This window comes from Lynx canadensis, chromosome A1 (genome assembly GCF_007474595.2).
Source record: "Lynx canadensis isolate LIC74 chromosome A1, mLynCan4.pri.v2, whole genome shotgun sequence".
Classification (NCBI taxonomy): Eukaryota; Metazoa; Chordata; class Mammalia; order Carnivora; family Felidae; genus Lynx; species Lynx canadensis.
The window spans coordinates 169,813,954-169,833,133 of NC_044303.2; the positions used below are offsets into that span (position 1 = coordinate 169,813,954).

The following is a 19,180-nucleotide window of genomic DNA, read 5'->3' on the forward strand; positions in this document are numbered from 1 at the left end:
TACCTTTCTGAAATGGATGAGGTCTGTGAATCCTCGGGAAGTCACGGGGAATGTTCCTAAACAGGTAGACTTGATAACAGTCCTATGCCTGATTTGGAGGAAACCACCGAGGAGAGGTGGACCTCTGTCCTGAAACTTTGAGGGTTTCTGCAGTCCTGAGTCAGTGTGGAAATCAGGCTCTGCTGAACCCACAGGACTGCTAAGATTATTAGGCAGGAGAAGGCAGACACTGCTCCTTCAGAGCCCGTCCAGAAGTCCCCCAACTACTTCTGCACAGCTGGGCTCTCTGTTAGGGCCTTCTTAGGTCACAGTTCAAGGACTAAAAAATCATGTGCCCAGGAGCCTATTCCAGACTTTCTTAATAGCTGTGTTCTTTGCCATTAATGCTAAATCCTTCAGGGGTTAAATTATAGAAGCGATGTGACTGCACAATTAAATATTAGAAAGGACCACTGAGTACATCCTGTTTATTGTTTATGATTTACACGGAAAATGATGGACTGGGGTTGTTGAACAATAAACCAATCATTACATTTAGACTTGGGCTTTTGAAAAACTTGCATTCCATTTTAACAGTTCATATATATTTAACAGCTTATATATAAATCCAAATCACAAATAATCTTAAGAGTTAGCTCAGAGATAAACAATTAAGAAACACAACAGAAAACCACATGGATCTACCTTTAAATATCAGCATTCATATTACAAGGAAGAAGAAAATGTTAAAAAAATTTATTAGGTCAAGTCACTTAACATAGAGAAATAAGAGAAACAATTCTTTTATCAATATTTATACTTATTCCTAATTTACCTTCATGTATTCCTTAACTTTTCCAAAAGGATCCAAACAGTGTTTCAGAGAATCAAACTGTATTTTGGTATCTGAACTTTTCCACCTCAGCCTGTATCAACTTGTTACAATGAAAATCCTAGAATCCCAATTATCTTGAAGAAAATTTTTAAGCCAACTCTAATTCAACTTTTCTCCTTCATAGCAGCTGTTTACAGATAGGAGGGAGCCAAGAATGAAGGATAGGAACAGATGGAAAGCAAAAAGTACAACAGTTATCTTAAGTTGAGCTCTCAACACTGCTGGTTGAGTTTGGAACCAAAACCTCTTAACAACTGGCAGATAATAGCTAAATCTTAACAGGCAAAGAAGAAATATTTTCTTTGGGACAGCTGCTATCTAGGAGAAGAAAACTGACGTCCCTTAATACTGCCTAAATATAATGTGTGGCTTACTTACTACAGAGGAATCTGTAGCAATGTCAGTTTAACAGTGTCACAACTGATCAATATTACTTAAAGGAAGGAAACAACAAAAGAGAAAACAAGAAAAAGAAAAGAAAAAAATTAAAAATCACACCAGCCACAAAGTTCCACAATATACACATGAGAATTAATTTTAATCTGATTTGACTCTTTGACACTAACTGATCATCAATGAAATATGGTATGGAAAGATCACAGAGTAGAAAACAAGCAAAGATTAGTTTATACAACAGTGACTATATACATCAGAAGGAAAACATGCTAGCTAATGCAACATTAAGGCCTGAATGTAAGCACTTCCAAAGTCACAGAAGCCCCAAAGAACCCCTAAATTACAAAGTCACCACATTACATGCATGCAATGTTCAGTTTTGTTTTACCCATAAAAGGATACACAGTATTTTGCTGTAAATACCAGACACACATTTACAATATATGCAAAAATTAGAATGCAAGTGTTATGTTCCTTATATTTAAGCCTCAAATGTGCCAACAGTGAAAATTCATTTAAGAATGGAGAAACGAGATGGAATATAAATACTCAGAGAAAATTACACAAATAAAATGTAATTTTGCATTTGGGAAGCCATAGAAATACTCCTTTCATGTGTCCAAACTAAATTATCAACGTACTACTCAGATGGATGTACACTCATGACGTGTTTTACAATTTTACTTGCTCAAATGTGGCATTCTAACACCCATCATTCTCTGGTGCTGATAGCAAATCACATCTGTAAGTTAAATATTGTGTCCTTGTTTGTACATTATTTGCCTACTGGGTGTGATCACCTAAATGGAAAACTGTGCAATCTTATTTTGCGGTTATATAATTATGGATGACCCCAAGTGTCAACTTTCCCATAAAAACAACTAAGGAAAGCTCATTTCCTCACTTTTATAGAAATATGTGAACACGACCCTTTCAGAGGGCAGATCTGGGGTCAGGATCTTCTTTTCTCTATTTTAGAGAAAGACAAATAAGAAAGGAACTGTGTTACATGTTCAGTCCTGCTCATAGTCACTAGGTGATCATAAAAATCTACTTCCTTTTCACCCAGGGCTCATTTTGGCTTACTCTGAAACTACTTATTTTTATCATTTATTTCCAGGTGAATAATTTTATTAGAATAAATTAGTGTAAAGAAACAAATGCTAAAAATGTAGTATGAATAATCCTTCTTCAGGAATTCTCTAAAGGAATAAATTATAACACAGTAAGGTTTAGGTATATTGAAAAAAATGTGGCCAAATCTTTTCTGTACCCCATCAATTTTATCCTTTATACAAGCTGGTACAATTAACCTTCTAGTAAGGATCAGATTTCCCCTCAGGATACAACAGAATGGATGTTGAAACACTTTATGCTTGTTTTCAGACTTTCTGAAGTATTTCAGAACCAAGGTTATTTTAAACTATAATATTTATAAATTTATAAATAAATACATATACTTAAATGTATTTACACTTACACTTATTATAAATGTATTTATTTATAAATTTATAAATTAAGAACCAATATTTATTAAACAAAGGTGCCATGTTCTCAAGTATAACTGTAACCAAGTAGAAAGGATTTCATAAGGCCATCTAATTCATCTCATCATACCAAGCACTAAGCACGCCAGATTGTTCATAAGCTTTACTAACCTTACTTCAAGCACCAACCACCGTAAAGCACTCACGCTTTACTAACCTTACTTTTAAGCACATCCGCCATTTAGGGAAAAAAAAGTTTATTTTACTACCTAACCATTCCAGGGGGATTACATTTAAGATTTAAACATTTTGTCATATTCTAGCTAAAACTTTGGCTTTTGTTTGGCATTCTAAAAAGTCCTAATTTTAAACAAGGATGGAAGAGCAGACACCTTCCTAAAAAACCACTCAGTATTATGAACCAAGAGGTTCTGATGTAGCAAAAGCAAAGGGACCAATGAAAAAGCATGTTTTAGAATTCTCTTTATTTCCAATGAAACCAAATTTTACTACTGTTGTGATCACAGTTTTCACATTTGATGCAAACAGGAGAGCTTAATTACAATCACTTAGTGGCAGTACTTCAGACAAAACCAATAATGTGTGCCACATACGTGATTATTTCTTCCGGAGAGGGTTAATTGGTAAGCTTGACTTTACAATTAATATCAACATATGCAACTAAAGAAAATGGATGCACTGCTTCAACATTCAGCTTGAAAATGTTTAGTACTTTATGCGAACCTAAATTTAGTTTAGAAAGGTTAATATTCTTCTTTCTAAACTATGGCATAGACTATATATAGCATTTTAAATTTATTTATATATAATTATTTGCACATCAGATTTAGAAGGAATTTGCAGATTTACTTTGATAGAATGATCTCATTCAAGTGTTGAGATTTAGGGGGCTTCCGCAGAACTGTCGTTTGAAGGTGGGGCATCCTGGTCAGGCTCGGAGGAAGCAGAGGCAGATGCTTCGATGACGGCAGGTGGGAAATGGCGGCGGCACACGGGGCATGTTCCGGACTGCAGGGGAAAGAAAACAAGTTCAGAGCCAAAGGAAAGGTCTTACCTGCCACACAGTATCTTCATCAAGTAAAAACAGTATCATTATCCTAAAAATAAACCAAATAACTTAAAAACAAAACTTCAAATCCACACAAACCAGAGAGGCAAAATTGTGATGCAATTTCCTCTTCATCCCAATCAGATTCTAATTTCTTTGAGGGTGAATAGTGTCTCCTAATCATGTTTGTATCTTTCAGGTCAGTCATATTTCATTTAGAGTCTACTCACAAGAGTCTCTTCACAAGAGTCTACTACCCTCCTTGCTCAGCACTGGTGCTATGGCAGAAAGTGAGCAAGAAGTCACAGGGCATGTCCTCACCTGAACTGAATTAATTTTATTATTTGATCCATGATGCCTACATTAGAGAAACCACGGACCTAATTAATCCACCTATTCATGACACCAAATCATCTCCTAGGGCTTCCCTTACATACACTTAAGCCTTACTTTAGTGCATGTCAAAACACATGGAGCTCAGACCTTCTTTATTAGCCATATAATTCCTTTTCAAAAAGATACGGAGAGTTAAGTGCCTTTTAAATGATAAAAGAAATCTAACTAGGAGGTTAGATAGGACAGGGAAAGCAGTCATACTAAGAGTACATTTTTGGACCAAAGATTATAGGGATGTATCATCTGGTGATAGATTATCCCCTCACAAATCTGTTTTTTTTCCCCCCAAAGAGATACCCTGATAAAAGTAGGCTGAAGAAATCATGCTGATGAAGGACAAAAATTTGTATCCTAGGGATCTTCTCCCCAGAGGAGAGGCTTCACACAGAAGCCTCTTGACAGAAAGAGACCAAGGAGATTATTACCTTGGGTTATAGCCAAGTCAATGACAATTCAAGGCTATACAACATATATATATATATATATATATATATATATATATATATATATAATGTTTACAATTCAAGAATTTAATTTAGCAAGCATTTATTGTTCACTTGCCATACAGACTGGGACCTAACAACAACATTTTATTTATTTATATTTTTTATTATTGTTTAACGTTTGTTCAGTTTTGAAAGACAGACAGAGCATGAGCAGGGGAGGGGTATAGAGAGGAGACACAGAATCTGAAAAAATAAAAAAGAGAGAAAGCAAAGGAAGGGAGGAAGGAGGTGGAGGAAGGGGAAAAGGAAGGGAGTGGTTGTAGGGAAGAGAGGGAGCTATATCCTTAAGTAAATAAGCTGTGAAAATGATTTGGCAATTTCTACCTTACTGTCTATAAATGTCCTTATGCAAAAATAGAGTTCAGAGAGATCATTTAAGTAAAACTCTTTCTTTTTTTTTAAGTAATTCAAATATAGTTAAAAATTTTGGGGTAAATATTTAAGGACAGTATATAAAGTTGGAATAGGAGGTACCTGGTAGGTTATTATACCATATTTCTCATATACATTTTCAGAGACATTGATCTGTATTAGCAGAATATCTCTACATTATTACAGTACTTTGAGTAATGCCAAAGGCTTTTTGCTTGCAATACTTTGGAAAACACAAATTTCAGGGATATGATGGGAGATCTAATTAGCTTCAGCATAAAATAATTGCTTGACATATTTCATCATTCTTGGAAATGATGAAATATGTCAAGCAAGTATTATCGCCTATATTGTTTTTTAGACAATGTTAGTAAAGTAAAATAGTTTCATGTTATCATTAAACTCTAAATATTAAAAGGTAATAAATTTTTAACACTTAATTAAAAAGAAATATAAACATGTAGCTGACTAAAATAGGCTTAAAAGATACTATCACCATTAACTTTCGGGAGGAACTATTAAAATATTTTTTAAAAAAGTAAAAAAAAAACCTCACCTTCTGTAGCCAAATTGAGACACAAGGTTTGTGAAAGAAATGGTGGCAGGGTAGCTCTGTTGCTATATCATCCTTAATATACTCACTGCAACAGATTGGACAGCACTGCTCCTGACCAATTGCTGAAAACAACAAACGATCTGATCAATCCCACAGAGTTCAATTTTAATAAAACTGAAAACCAACATATTAACTCATAGGTGATACCAATGACAGACAAAAGAACCAGACTTTGATTAATTGGCAAACATGTTTCTGCAATACATGACAATTTGGAATTTAATAAATACTGGTTTTGTAGAAAAGCTGACTGGGGAACATTTATTCTAGCCCATCACTTAATAAATTAAAAATACTCTTCTACTAGATGAAAGTTTGTCAGAATCTGGTTTCACAAAAAACTAATGAGTTTCTAAAGGTCAGTATTTTATCTTTCAGGTGCATTGATAATATACTTACACATGTAATGTGTCATATGACATTAGAGACCAACTTTGCCCTTACCAGTATGGTCTTCAAGAACAAGGGTCTCTGGAAGGCCATCAATGCTTTCCTTACTGGCTGGTGGATTAGCCACCTCAACATCCACTGCAAGAGACTCTAAATGTGCCAGTGCAGTCTGAAAAATAAAAGTCACAGCTCCTTGTTAGAACACACTTAATTGTTATTATTTTTAAATTTCTCCCCCCACCTTTTTAAACTTACATTTTAGTTAACATACAGTGCAATATGGGTTTCAGGAGTAGAATTCGGTGATTCACTACTTACATACAATACCCAATCCTTGTCATAATGAGTGCCCTTCTTAGTTCCCAAGACCCATCTAACCCATCCCCCACCCACCTCCCTCCATTAACCCATAGTTTGTTCTCTATCATTAAGAGTCTCTTTTGGTTTGTTTCCCTCTCTTCTCTTTCCCTTCGCCCTTCCCATATGGTTCATTTGATTTGCTCCATCAAATAGCAAGTAGATCCATCCACGTTGTTGCAAATGGCAAGTGTTCATTCTTTTCGATGGCTGAGTAATATTCTACTGTAGGTATGTTTACATATATGTATACACATATATATAAGCATACATACATACATACACATACACAACATCTTCTTTATCCATGTATTAGTCGATGGACATTTGGACTCTCTCCATAATTTGGCTATTGTTGGTAATGCTGCTATAAACATTGGGGTGCATGTACCCCTTCAAATCTGTATTTTTGTACCCTTTGGGTAAATACCTAATGGTATTTGCAATTGCTGCATCATAGGGTAAGATCTATTTTTAGTTTCTTGAGGAACCTCCATACTGTTCTCCACAGTGGCTGCACCGGTTTCCAATCCTACCAACAGTGCAAAAGGGTTCCCCTTTTTCCACATCCTCACCAACACCTGTTGTTTCTTGTGTTGCTAATTTTAACCATTCTGACAGGTGTGAGGTGGTATCTTATCATGGTTTTGATGTGTATTTCCCTGACGATGAGTGATGTTGACCATTTTTTCATATCTGTTAAGCCATCTGGATGTCTTCTTTGGAAAAATGTTTATTCATGTCTTCTCATTTCTTCACGGACTGTCTTTTTGGGTGTTGAGTTTGAGATGTTCTTTATAGATCTGGATACTAACCCTTTATCACATACTGTTTGCAAATATCTTCTCCCATTCCATAGGCTGCCTTTTATTTGTGCTGTTTCCTCCACAGCACAGAAGCTTTTTATCTTGAAAAAGTACCAACAGTTCATGTTTGCTTGTTTCCCTTGCCTTTGGCAACATGTCTAGAAGGAAGCTACTCTGACCAAGGTCAAAGAGGTGCTGCCTGTTTTCTCCTCTAGGATTTTGATGGTTTCCTGTCTCACATTTAGGTCTTTCATCCATTTTGAATTTATTTTTGTGTATGGTGTAAGAAAGTCGTCCAGTTTCGTTCTTCTGTATGTCGCCATCCAGTTTAGAAAACACTTTAAAACAGCAATAGAAAACTATTTTTTAAGGTGTTATCCAACATTATATGTACCACAATTCTCTTCCTGTTAATTTCTACTGCTTCAGTCCCCTGCCCTTTAGCCTCCTTCTAAAAGGAACCACCATCAAACCAAAACATCAAAAAACAGCAAGAAAAGCACCCTACTTTTCACAAGAATGGCAAAAATCTATCTTGTCTCAATAATATCTACTTGCCCATCATATTTATATTTTCAGAAGAGTGGTTACCTCTTTCAATTTATCAGTTCCTGTGTGGAATCAGTAACATGAAAGAAAGTAAATATTTTAGACAAGCTCAACATATGAAAGACAAAATATGATTAGGGTTACCAGATCAATATTCAAGGTACAGAAGCAAATAACGTATTCCTGAACGGTTATATCTACTACTGGCATAGAACCAGCACACACACACATGACTAGCTCACTAATATTACTAGATTACCCGGGATGTAAACCTTATTTAGGGGTTCTGTGTCTACATAAAGTTACTATTCTAAAGAGGATGAAAGGAACAACAGATCATATGACCACCTAGTATAATCCTTTTGTGCCTTGATTAGCCCTTCTGGCTACAATAAGATTAGAACTAGGTGGGACTTGTAGAAACCCAAGCATCCATCAATAGATGAATGGATAAACAAAATATGGTTGGAAAAGGTACATACAGAGTCAAATTCGGAATATTCAGTGATTACTCTAAATGTAAATGGACTAAATTCTCTAGGGAAAAGGCACAGAGTGGTGATTGGATTAAAAAAGCAAGACCCAATTAACTATATGTTGCCTACAGAGACTCACTTCAGCTTTAAGGACACAGAGGCTCAAAGTAACGGGATGGAAAAAGATATTCCATAAAAATGGAAACCAAAGAGAGCAGGGGTAACTATACTCCTATCACAAAAAGGTTATTATTTAATGGTAAAGGGTGAATTCATCAAGAGGATATAGTAATCACCAACAAATATGCACCCAACATTAGAGCACCTAAGTATATTAAGCAAATAAGTGTAGATCTGAAGTGAGATTACACAACAGTAAATAACAGTAGGGGACTTTAATACCTCACTTTAAACAATGGACTATCCAGATAGAAAATCAAAAACAAAGTATTAGACTTGAGCTACACTTGAGATACAATGGCTCTAACAGACATACAGAACATTCCATAAAACATGAACAGACTATACATTCTTCTCAAGTGCACACAACATTCTCTAGGATAGATCACAGTACAGGTTACAAAACAAGTCGTAGCAAATTTAAGAAGACTGGAATCATACCAACTATCTTTAGGACAAAAATGGCAAGAAACAAAAACATCAACAGGAAGAATATTAGAAAATTTACAAGTACGTAAAAACTAAACAACACACTCATGAACAAACTTATGGGTCAAAGAAGAAATCAAAAGATATCTTGAAACAAATGCAAATGGAAACAACAACATGTCAAAATTTATGGGATGAAGCAAAAGCAGTTCTAAGATGGAAGTTTATAGTAAAAAATGCCTAGATTAAGAAAAAAGATCTCGAATAAACAACCTAATTTATATCTCAAAGAAACAGAAAAAGAAAAAAAAAACTAAGTAAAAAGTTGGCAGAAAGAAAGAAATAATGAAGGTTAGAGCAGAAATAAATGAAGTAGAAATGGGAAAATAAAAAAATAAACAAAAAGCTGTTTTTTTGAAAAAATAAATCAAAATGATGAACCTTAGCTAGACTAAGAAAAAAAGAGACTCAAATATAATCAGAAATGAAAGAGAGGTTACAACTGATACTATAAAAATACAAAGGATCAGAGGAGACTACCATAAACAATTATACATCAACAAATTGGATAAACTACAAGAAACGGGTAAACTTCCAGAAACATATATTTACAGCATACTGACATGAAGAATAGAAAATCTGAACAGACTAACATAAGAATATTGAATCAGCAATATAAAATTTCCCAACAAAGAAAACCCCAGGATCAGATGGTTTCCCTGGAAAACCCTACCAAACATTTAAAGAATTAAAGCCAATCCTTCTCAAACTCTTTCAAAAAATTGAGAAAGAGGCAATACTTTCAAACTCATTTTATGAGGCCAGCATTACCCTGATGCCAATGCCAGATTAGGACATGAAAAAGAAAATTAGAGCCCAATAACCCTGATGAACACACAGATGCAAAAATCCTCAATAAAGTACTAGCAAGATAAACTCAACAGCACATGAAAAGGATCATACATCATGATTAAATGGGATTTATCTCTGGATGCAAGAAAGGTAGTAACACACAAAAATCAGTAAGTGTGATATACCACATTTAGAGAATGAAAGATAAAAATCGTATGATCATCTCAATAGATGCAGAAAAAGCATTTGACAAAACATATCATCCTTTTATGATAAAAGCTCTCAACAAATTAGGTACAGAAGGAACATACCTTAACATAAAATTAAGACATCCATATTTGACAAGCCACAGCTAATACTATAACCAATAGTGAGAGGCTGAAAGCTTTTCCTTTAAGATCAAGAACAAGACCAGGGTGCTCATTCTCACCACTCCTATTCAACATAGTATTGCAAGTCCTAGCCAGAGTATTCAGGCAAGAAAAATAAAAGGCATCCAAATGGGAAAAGTGGAAGTAAAATTGTCTTTATTTGCAGATGTGATTTTTTTATATAGAAAATCCTAAAGACTCCACCAAAAAACTGTTAGGAATAATCAACAAATTCATGGAAGCTATATAGTACAAAATCAATATACAGAAATCACTTGTGTTTCACACTAATAATGAAATATTTGTAAAAGAATAAAGAAAACAATCCCATTTGCAATAGCATCAAAAGCAACAAAATACTCAGGAATAAACTTAACCAAGAAGGTGAAAGATTGTGTATACTGAAAAATGAAAGATAAAAGAGACTGAAGATATAATAGAAAGATATTCCATATTAAGGAATTGGAAGAACTAATATTAAAATGTCCATACTACCCAAAGCAATCCACAGATTTAATGCAATTCCTATCAAAATTCCAATGGCATTCTTCACAGAAATAGAAAAAAAAAATCCTAGAATTTGTATGGAACCACTAAAAACCCTGAATGGACAAAGCAAAGAACAATGCTGGAAGCAATACAATTTAAAAAAAAAAAATTTTTTTTCAACGTTTATTTATTTTTGGGACAGAGAGAGACAGAGCATGAACGGGGGAGGGGCAGAGAGAGAGGGAGACACAGAATCGGGAACAGGCTCCAGGCTCTGAGCCATCAGCCCAGAGCCTGACGCGGGGCTCGAACTCCTGTACTGCGAGATCGTGACCTGGCTGAAGTTGGACGCTTAACCGACTGCGCCACCCAGGCGCCCCTGGAGGCAACACAATTTATTTCAAACTATACTACACAACTATAGTAATCAAAACAGTATGGTACTGGCATAAAAACAGACATACATACAAATGGAAAAGAATCAAGAATCCAGAAATAAATCCCAGCATATATGGACAATTAATATTTGACAAGGGAGCCAGGAATATTTATTGCAGAAAGGATAAGGTCTCTAATAAATAATATTGGAAAACCCACATAATCCCATGCAGGATAACTGCATGCATGAAACTGGACCTCTAACTTAATACCACTCACAAAAATTAACTCCAAATGGATTACCAACTAAAATGTAAGACCTGAAACCATAAAATTTCTTTGACACTGGTCCTTGATACTGATCATGGCAATTAATTTTGGGGTATGATAATAAGACACAGCAACAAAAGCAAAAATAACTAAGCAGACTACATTAAACCAAAAAGCTTCTGTGTATCAAAAGAAACCATTAATAAAAGGAGAGCCCACCTACAGAGTGGAAGAAAATATTTGCAAATCATGTATGTGGTAAGGCACTGATATCCGAAACATGAAAACTCATACAACTCAAAAGTAAATAAATAGACAGATATAAAAATGGGCAGAGGGACTAAATAGACATTTTCCCAAAGAAGACATTCAAAAGAGTAAGTACATGAAAAGATGTTCAACATCACCAATCATCAGAGGAATGCAAATCAAAATCACAATGAGATATCACTTCACAACTGTTGGAATAGCTATTACCAAAACAATAAGAAATAAGAAGTGTTGGAGAAAATACGGAGATAAGCGAACCCTTGTGCTAGGTTGGTGGGAATGTAAATTGGTACACCACTGTGGAAAACAGTATAAAAGTTCCTCCAAAAATTGACATAACTGTCCTATGATCCAACAATCTCACTTGTGGGTATATATCTAAAGGAAATGAAATCAGGATCTTGAAGATATCTGCACTCACATGTTCAATGCAGCATTATTCACAATAGCCAAGGTATGGAAACAACTTACGTATCTATTGACAGATGAATGGATAAAGGAGATACACACACACACACACACACACACACACACACACACACACACGAATATTATTCCAGTCATAAGAAAGAAAAAAATCCTGCTAAGTGAAAACAGAACCTAAGTACTATATCATATAATTTATATGTGGAATCTAAAAAACCTGAACTCAGAAACAAGAGTAGAATGGTGATTGTCAGAGGGTGAGGAGTAGGGAGCAGGAAGATGTGGTTAAAGGGTACAAACTTCCAGTTATAAGATAAATAAATCCTGGGGATCTAATGTATAGCACAGTGATTATAATTAATAATACTGTGGTATATAGCTGAAAGTTGCTGGGAGTAAAAATCTTAAATGTTCTTCACACAAGCAAGAAACAGAAATTATATGAGGTGTCACTAGCCCTACAGTGATAATCATTTTGTTCTATATAAGTGCATCAAATCAACATGCTGTACCTCTTAAACTTACAATGTTATATGTCACTTATACTTCAATAAAACTGAAAAAAATGTGGTATATACATACAATGAAATATTACTCAGTATTTAAAAGGAAGGAAATTCTGGCACTTGCTACAATATGGATGAAACTTGAAAGCATATGCTAAGTGAAATGAACCAGTCACAGAAGGATAAATACTGTATGATTCCACTTATATGAGGTCCCTAAAGGAGTAAACTCAGAGAGATGGAAAGCGGAATGGTAGTTGCCATGAGCTAGGGAGAGGAGGAACAGAGAGTTATTGTTTATAATGTACTTGATGCGAATTAACTGTATTATGGTTAGAAGGGGTAAATTTTACACTATGTGTGTTACCACAATAAAAAGCAAACTGGGCCTCCCTTACAGGAGGAAGATTCTGCCTGACAGTTAACCCTGTGTTGTCTTGGATGGCAAATGTTAACCTTTTGTATATTCTTTAGGATTTAGCCCAGATAATCTCACAATGAATTATGTCTTTCCAAAAAGGATTTGAGATGACTTACAACAGAGGGTAGGGCCGAGACAAAAGCAAAAAAAAAAGAGAAAGCAAAAAAGGTTCATCGTAAGAGTTAGTAAATACAGTTAATAATACTGAATGCCAATTTGACTCTGGGTTTGCAGAGAGAGTGATGAAAAAGTGTGCCAGAAATTCAATTAACTCTTAGCTCCAAGTTCACCTTTCATTTCTGTTCTGTGAAATAGATCTGGGCCTTCTGAACACTTTTCCCTTGTCAGCTGGCATGACCTTAGGCTTTGTCAGTAGAGAGCTCTGGACAGACATCCCAGAAGAACTTTGCTTCTTCTTCTAGTGGGCTTCCTGGGCAGGCCCCTGTAGTGTGTAAGGGTTCGCTACTGTGGGCTTCTGCATCACAGATGGCTCCTCCAGCACCAAGGTCCTCCCGTGCAAGTAGCTTCTCCAGTGCCTGGCTCCAGAAGTACATGCAGTTTCCCCAGTGCCTGACAGCTGCAGTGTAAGGTAGCCAGCAGCTTCCCCTGGCACCCAACTTAGGTGGCTTTGCAGGAGTGTGCTTCCAGTTAGTCACCCCCCTGTGAACAGTTTCTCCAGCACTCCAGTGGGCAGATTTTGCCAAGTTCCATATGGTAGATTTCCAGCAAGTTCTGCCAGCACAGTAGTACAAACATTTCTCTAAGCGCCATGGCTGTGTCCTTCCCAACACAGTCTGATCTCAGCCCTGGTAGCGGGGGTTGCACTCTATCTCAGCCCTAAGGGTTATTCCTTAGATCTGCTATTCCTGCTCCTGGCCAACAGGAATGGAATGTTATCGATACAAACCCTGATTACAAATAATCTTATTAGTCACAATCAAACTACCACTGTGATCCACTGCAATGAAGTGCCAACTAATACATGTGTCTTGGGAGCCCAGGTGGTTACTGCACTTGACCTTATGGCAATAATGATGACTGTAAAAACTAACGTGGGATGGAATGTTTTTGAGTGCACTTGCTCGCATACAAAGAGAAAAGGACAAACTTGGGCCGGTTAACTCTGAGAGCAAGGTACTGTATAAGAACCAGAAAGTAGCCCTGACAGCCCTAAAACAAACATATTATTTCTGAAAATCAAAAACAAAATTGTGTGAACTGTTGAATTAAAATCAGAGTTTAATGATGTCTTGTGAAGTTTCTTGATTCCAGTTGAATCATTGGTTAAATCAGGATTCTGCAACTTAGAAATGGGATTGGACTGATTGGACTCAGACGAAACAGTGGACTATGCTGAATCTCCAAGCCACTCTGAGCCTCCTTTTACCAGAAGTAGTGTATGCTCCACAGACCAACCTTCCTCCACTTAAAAATCCCGTGATCATCTCACTTGGAGTGTACATGTCTTATTACTTCTATACCCACAGTAAAGTTATCAGGTAAGGACATCTCCCAAAAAGGCATGATCACCGAGTACACATACTCTTCAAAAATGTAGATTTGGGTCACTCCACCAAGTAAAGAATCCTAAGCAGCTGAGATTCTTGCTGAAGGTACAGAAAATATGGAATGGGTGATGGATGAAGGAAACCACAGCTATCAGTTATAGCCCGTGACCAAATATAAAAACAAGGACGAGTAGGCTTTGCATATTTTCTGTTTGTTATGTGTTTATTTGTATCTGCTAACCATTGTCTTTTTCTCTCTCCTTCCCATTTTTATTTCATATAGCAGTTAATTTTACAATTTAATCTTATATAAGAGAATATTCATTGTGACTGAATGAATTTGTGGAATGATTAATATTTAGTGATGGACATAATGACTCTTGGGAGTCCGTTCACATTTGTTCATTCTGGAGAAAGGGTGAAAACTTCATTTTAAGACTAGCTGTGGGGTGCCTGGGTGGCTCAGTTGGTTAAGCACCCGACTCTTGATTTAGGCTTGGGTCTCAGTTCATGGGATCGAGCCCCGCATCAGGCTTTTTGCTAAGTGTGGAGCCTGCTTGGGATTCTCTTTTTCTCTCTCTCTCTCTCTCCAAATAGATAAACTTTAAAGAAAAAAATAACAAAAACTAGCTATATCTTGTTAGGTGGAAATAAAGTTGCATTGCTGTTGCATAGAGTTCAAATGTGTGTAGAAAGGTGTATATGGGATCCAAGTAATCAAAGGGATGGACTGTTCTCCAGTTATTGACTACTGCTCCTCAAATCCAAATTACCTACTTTTGTCAGCTCTGTGAAAAAGGATTTGGGCTATTTAAGTATTTTCCTCTGATAGCTGTCACAATGTTAATTAAGCTTTGTTCACAGAGGATGCTGAAAAGACACTGCAGGAGGAAAAGGGCTTTACTTCTAATCCCAGTGAGCCTGTTTCACCCAGGCTTCCATGGCATGCATGGTTTTCTCCAGCAGCAGACTTTCCGACGCCCACAGTTTCTCCAGCATCTTGCTCTTGTAGTGCATGCGGCCAGCAGCTTCCCCCAGCACCCACTGGAGCAGAGTGCTTCCAGTGAGACATCTCCCTATAAACAACTTTCCTCAGCAGCACCCTACAGGGCTGATTTCCAGCAAGTTCTGCCAGTGTAGCACTACAGTGACTTGGTTGCCATTCAGTGAGCCACAGTTGTGCCATCTCCATCAAAGTTTGAATCCGAGCCTTGGAGGCGGAGACTCTTTCTTAGGTGATCTTAGCCTAACGTGTGGGAGCCATTCCTTATATGTGCATTTTCTGTATTCTTTAGAAGTATCTTTAATCCTTACTAAGCAAATCTTTGTTACTTTAATCCCCTATTATAGTTTATAGTTCTTTGTATTAAAATTTCCCCTCAGGAAATAGAAAATAGAAGGTAATAGCCTATTATTTGTCCCTCCTTTCTCATATAACTATAACCATAAATCTCCTCCAATTCCTTCTGTACTTCTCAAGGCAGACTGCAAGAACTCCTCTGTGCTACTCCACACATAAAAAAAGAAGGGATATTATTTACAGTAAATTCCATTTGGGGATGCTACTTATGCTTCGACACATGTTTGCTGCAATAGGTTCATTATTCCTTTCTGATGATGATTTGCATGTCTGTAGTGCTAATAAATACCTGGAATTTCATATATGTAAAAATAATTTATTGCCTTGATACTGACAAATACTTCAGGTGATCTGGAGTCACGTACAAGCAACAAGAGTTAAGAGAGACCATTTTGAAACCACTGCTATGAAATCTGTAAAAATATAAAAATCTATCTACACTTCAGGCAGTATAGTGTATTTTCAAAAGTTATTCCAAGTGTCAGAAAGACAATTAAATAGGCTAAAGAGCACAACTGGAATATATTTAGATTTAAAGTAGCATAATCCTTTGTCAGAACAAAATTTAGTTTTTAAAGAATAAAACACAATTCAGTTTTTAAAAAGTGAAGATTTATAACAAGTGACTTAATACTGATTTTCAATGATCACTGAATCCACATGTGCTAGATGATTACCACCTGGCTGACTGCTGATTTGAATAAATCTTTGAACACAGCCATTTATAAGAGAGCTTATCACTGCACCAGCTATTTCGCTAAGTGCTTTAACACAGTGTCACAATCCACAAGGTAAATTTTATTACTCCCATTTTGTAGATGAGGACCTGAAGCTTAAGGAGGTTAAGTGAAGAGTGCAAGGTCACAAACCTAAAGTTCATGTACTACCTTCCCAATGCCTATAACCCAGTGTATAGGCAGTGTTCTGTAAGTGTGTAAAGACTTTCTAGGGAGCCACGGGCATGGAGTCTTAAGAGACTAAATTTCAATTCATTTAACTTTCTTATGTAACCCTTCCTCAAACTGACCTTCTGAAGAATATGCCCGCAGTCAAAGTACCGTGCTGGTTCTCTGTTCCCATATTCCTTTTTATACTAACCTTTTCTCCACTTTATAAATAAAAGCATACTTCTTACCCATTCAAAGGGGCACTTTCAAATACTGGGGTCACACTGAACTAACAACTAAATAACAAATTCTGTAGGTGGCTTCCAGTCATCTGCTTTCCAAAAAAAAAAAAAAGGAGGATCTAAACAATCTGTCAAGTTGATGTGATTTGGGCAAATATCTCAGAAAAACTAAGTGACAATGCTATGATAAACTCCTTCCATCCCTATCAATTTATTTATGTGAACAAGGTTTCTCAAGTTTACATTTATAAATATGAAAAACAAATAAAATTGATGCTCGACTAGATCTCATTCTAGGAATAAATAAAATTAACTCATAAAATAATAAGGAAGGAAAAACTCTCCCTCTATCTTATTAAGAGATATATTTCCAGTAAAATTTTACATTTAAATATTTATCAACATTTAGAAATCTGTTTTTGATCAGTTACATGCTAACAATTTTAAATCAATCTAAACTACTTTATTTATATTTAAATTCTTGAACATACTTTTATTGCAAAGAGGTATAATAAGGTAAACAATATTACTTAGGGTTTATGCTAAAAAACTTTAAATGTGAACATAAATGTGCAAAGGGAAGTATTTTTCAAAACTTGTTCAGAGTAAAAAGCTTTAATATCATTGTTTCAAACAGTTAAAGATCTTAAGTATTTTGTCCTTTTCTCACTCAAATTTGAGACAAAAGTATAGGCAAATATTTATTGCCAATTTTTTCACCAATAGGCACTACCTGAGATAAAAGATCAGTCTGGTATTGGGAAAATAAGAGAAATGAAAACAACCAGTGCTGAAAAGAGATCAGGCTGCTTGAGAGAAAAACAAATAAAAGCACTCAGTTTGTCTTATTAGTTGCTTTTCTTTCATTTAAAGAATGCTGTTAAATTTAAAAGAAAATATCATAAATTATAAATTAATACAGCCTCACTTTTCAAAATGATTAAATAACTGCATAGTAGGCAGAAAAATAAAGATTTCTAGAGAGTGACAGGAAGATGGAACTGTATTGATTTTCAGTCAAATTCAAATAAAATAAAGAGCACTAAATCTGAGGAAGCTGCTAAACTGTAGGGAAGGAAGACACAACACCACTCATTAGTCAGAACAGAAGGACAGATGGTTAAGAGTGACAAGTGGCAATGTCAGTGGGTTCCCAAAGAGCAGAAGTCATGTGGGGACTGTAAGTTCCCTGGACATACTAGTCTTTCTTGACTCTGGTCTTTGCACACACTGCTAGTGCCTTCACACGGTATGATACCCTGCCCCCGACCAATCCTTCTGGTGCTTCTTTCAAGACACCAATCAAATGTCACAATTCCTACTGGTAACAAGAAAACTTCTATTAAAACTTCTATTTTAATTTTCAAAACATGGACCACTAGCATAATAATGGGAAAAACTATGTAAACACTGTGAAACTAGACTCTAGAATGGATATATTCCATTGTGGTCACTTAAAATTTATTTATCTCAAAAAAGTTAGTGATTCTTTACCTTTACGTATTATATTCCTGACACAAGCTATCACACTGTGCCACTATTTCATGTGTCAGAATTGACTAAGGCAAGTTAAATAATCTGGGAAAAGTCCTAAGTGTATTGTCTTAATATGTTCTTTCTGACTTTCCTCCTACTACACAGTATTTCTATGGTTCCTTTAAAAAAAAAACACACCACACAAAGCATAATCAATCAATGATCTCCATGGAAGATTACTCAGATGTAAAAAAAAGTGATCTTGGGGCGCCTGGGTGGCGCAGTCGGTTAAGCGTCCGACTTCAGCCAGGTCACGATCTCGCCGTCCGTGAGTTCGAGCCCCGCGTCAGGCTCTGGGCTGATGGCTCAGAGCCTGGAGCCTGTTTCCGATTCTGTGTCTCCCTCTCTCTCTGCCCCTCCCCCGTTCATGCTCTGTCTCTCTCTGTCCCAAAAATAAATAAACGTTGAAAAAAAAAAAAAAGTGATCTCACAGCAAAACTAACTTAAGTGTGTGTGCGTGTACGTAAGTGTTTGTGTGTAGACAGGTCAGTCTGTCTACCTACCCGCTGTATACTTTATGAATCTAAACTGTACTTTCTAACCTCAGAAAATGTCAAGATAAAATGCTGTTATAGTCCCTGAAAGTTCTCTCATTTATTTTTGTTCTCTCACTTTTGACTCACTCACATTATTACTGTTTTTCTACTTGGAAATCACTTCAGAAATAGTAATTTAAAGAAAAGATTTCTAACAATGAAATCCACAAGTGCAGTGAAAGTTCCCAAACACGAAAATGCTTGGGCTTTTGACCTTAGGCAAAT

The 19,180-nt window shown here is 36.0% G+C and overlaps 1 protein-coding gene across 1 annotated transcript in view; it reads right to left on the reverse strand.

Moving 5' to 3' along the window:
- Positions 1–450: 450 nt before the first annotated feature.
- Positions 451–19,180, reverse strand: part of PJA2 (praja ring finger ubiquitin ligase 2) — a 70,136-nt gene continuing 51,406 nt past the window's right edge. Inside the window, exons 8-10 of the mRNA XM_030326169.1 lie at positions 6,161–6,275; positions 5,657–5,778; positions 451–3,786 (exon numbers count right to left, since the gene is read on the reverse strand). Of these exons, the coding sequence (XP_030182029.1) occupies positions 3,661–3,786; positions 5,657–5,778; positions 6,161–6,275 (363 nt within the window). The 3' untranslated portion in view covers positions 451–3,660. The remainder of the gene's footprint in view (positions 3,787–5,656; positions 5,779–6,160; positions 6,276–19,180) is intronic.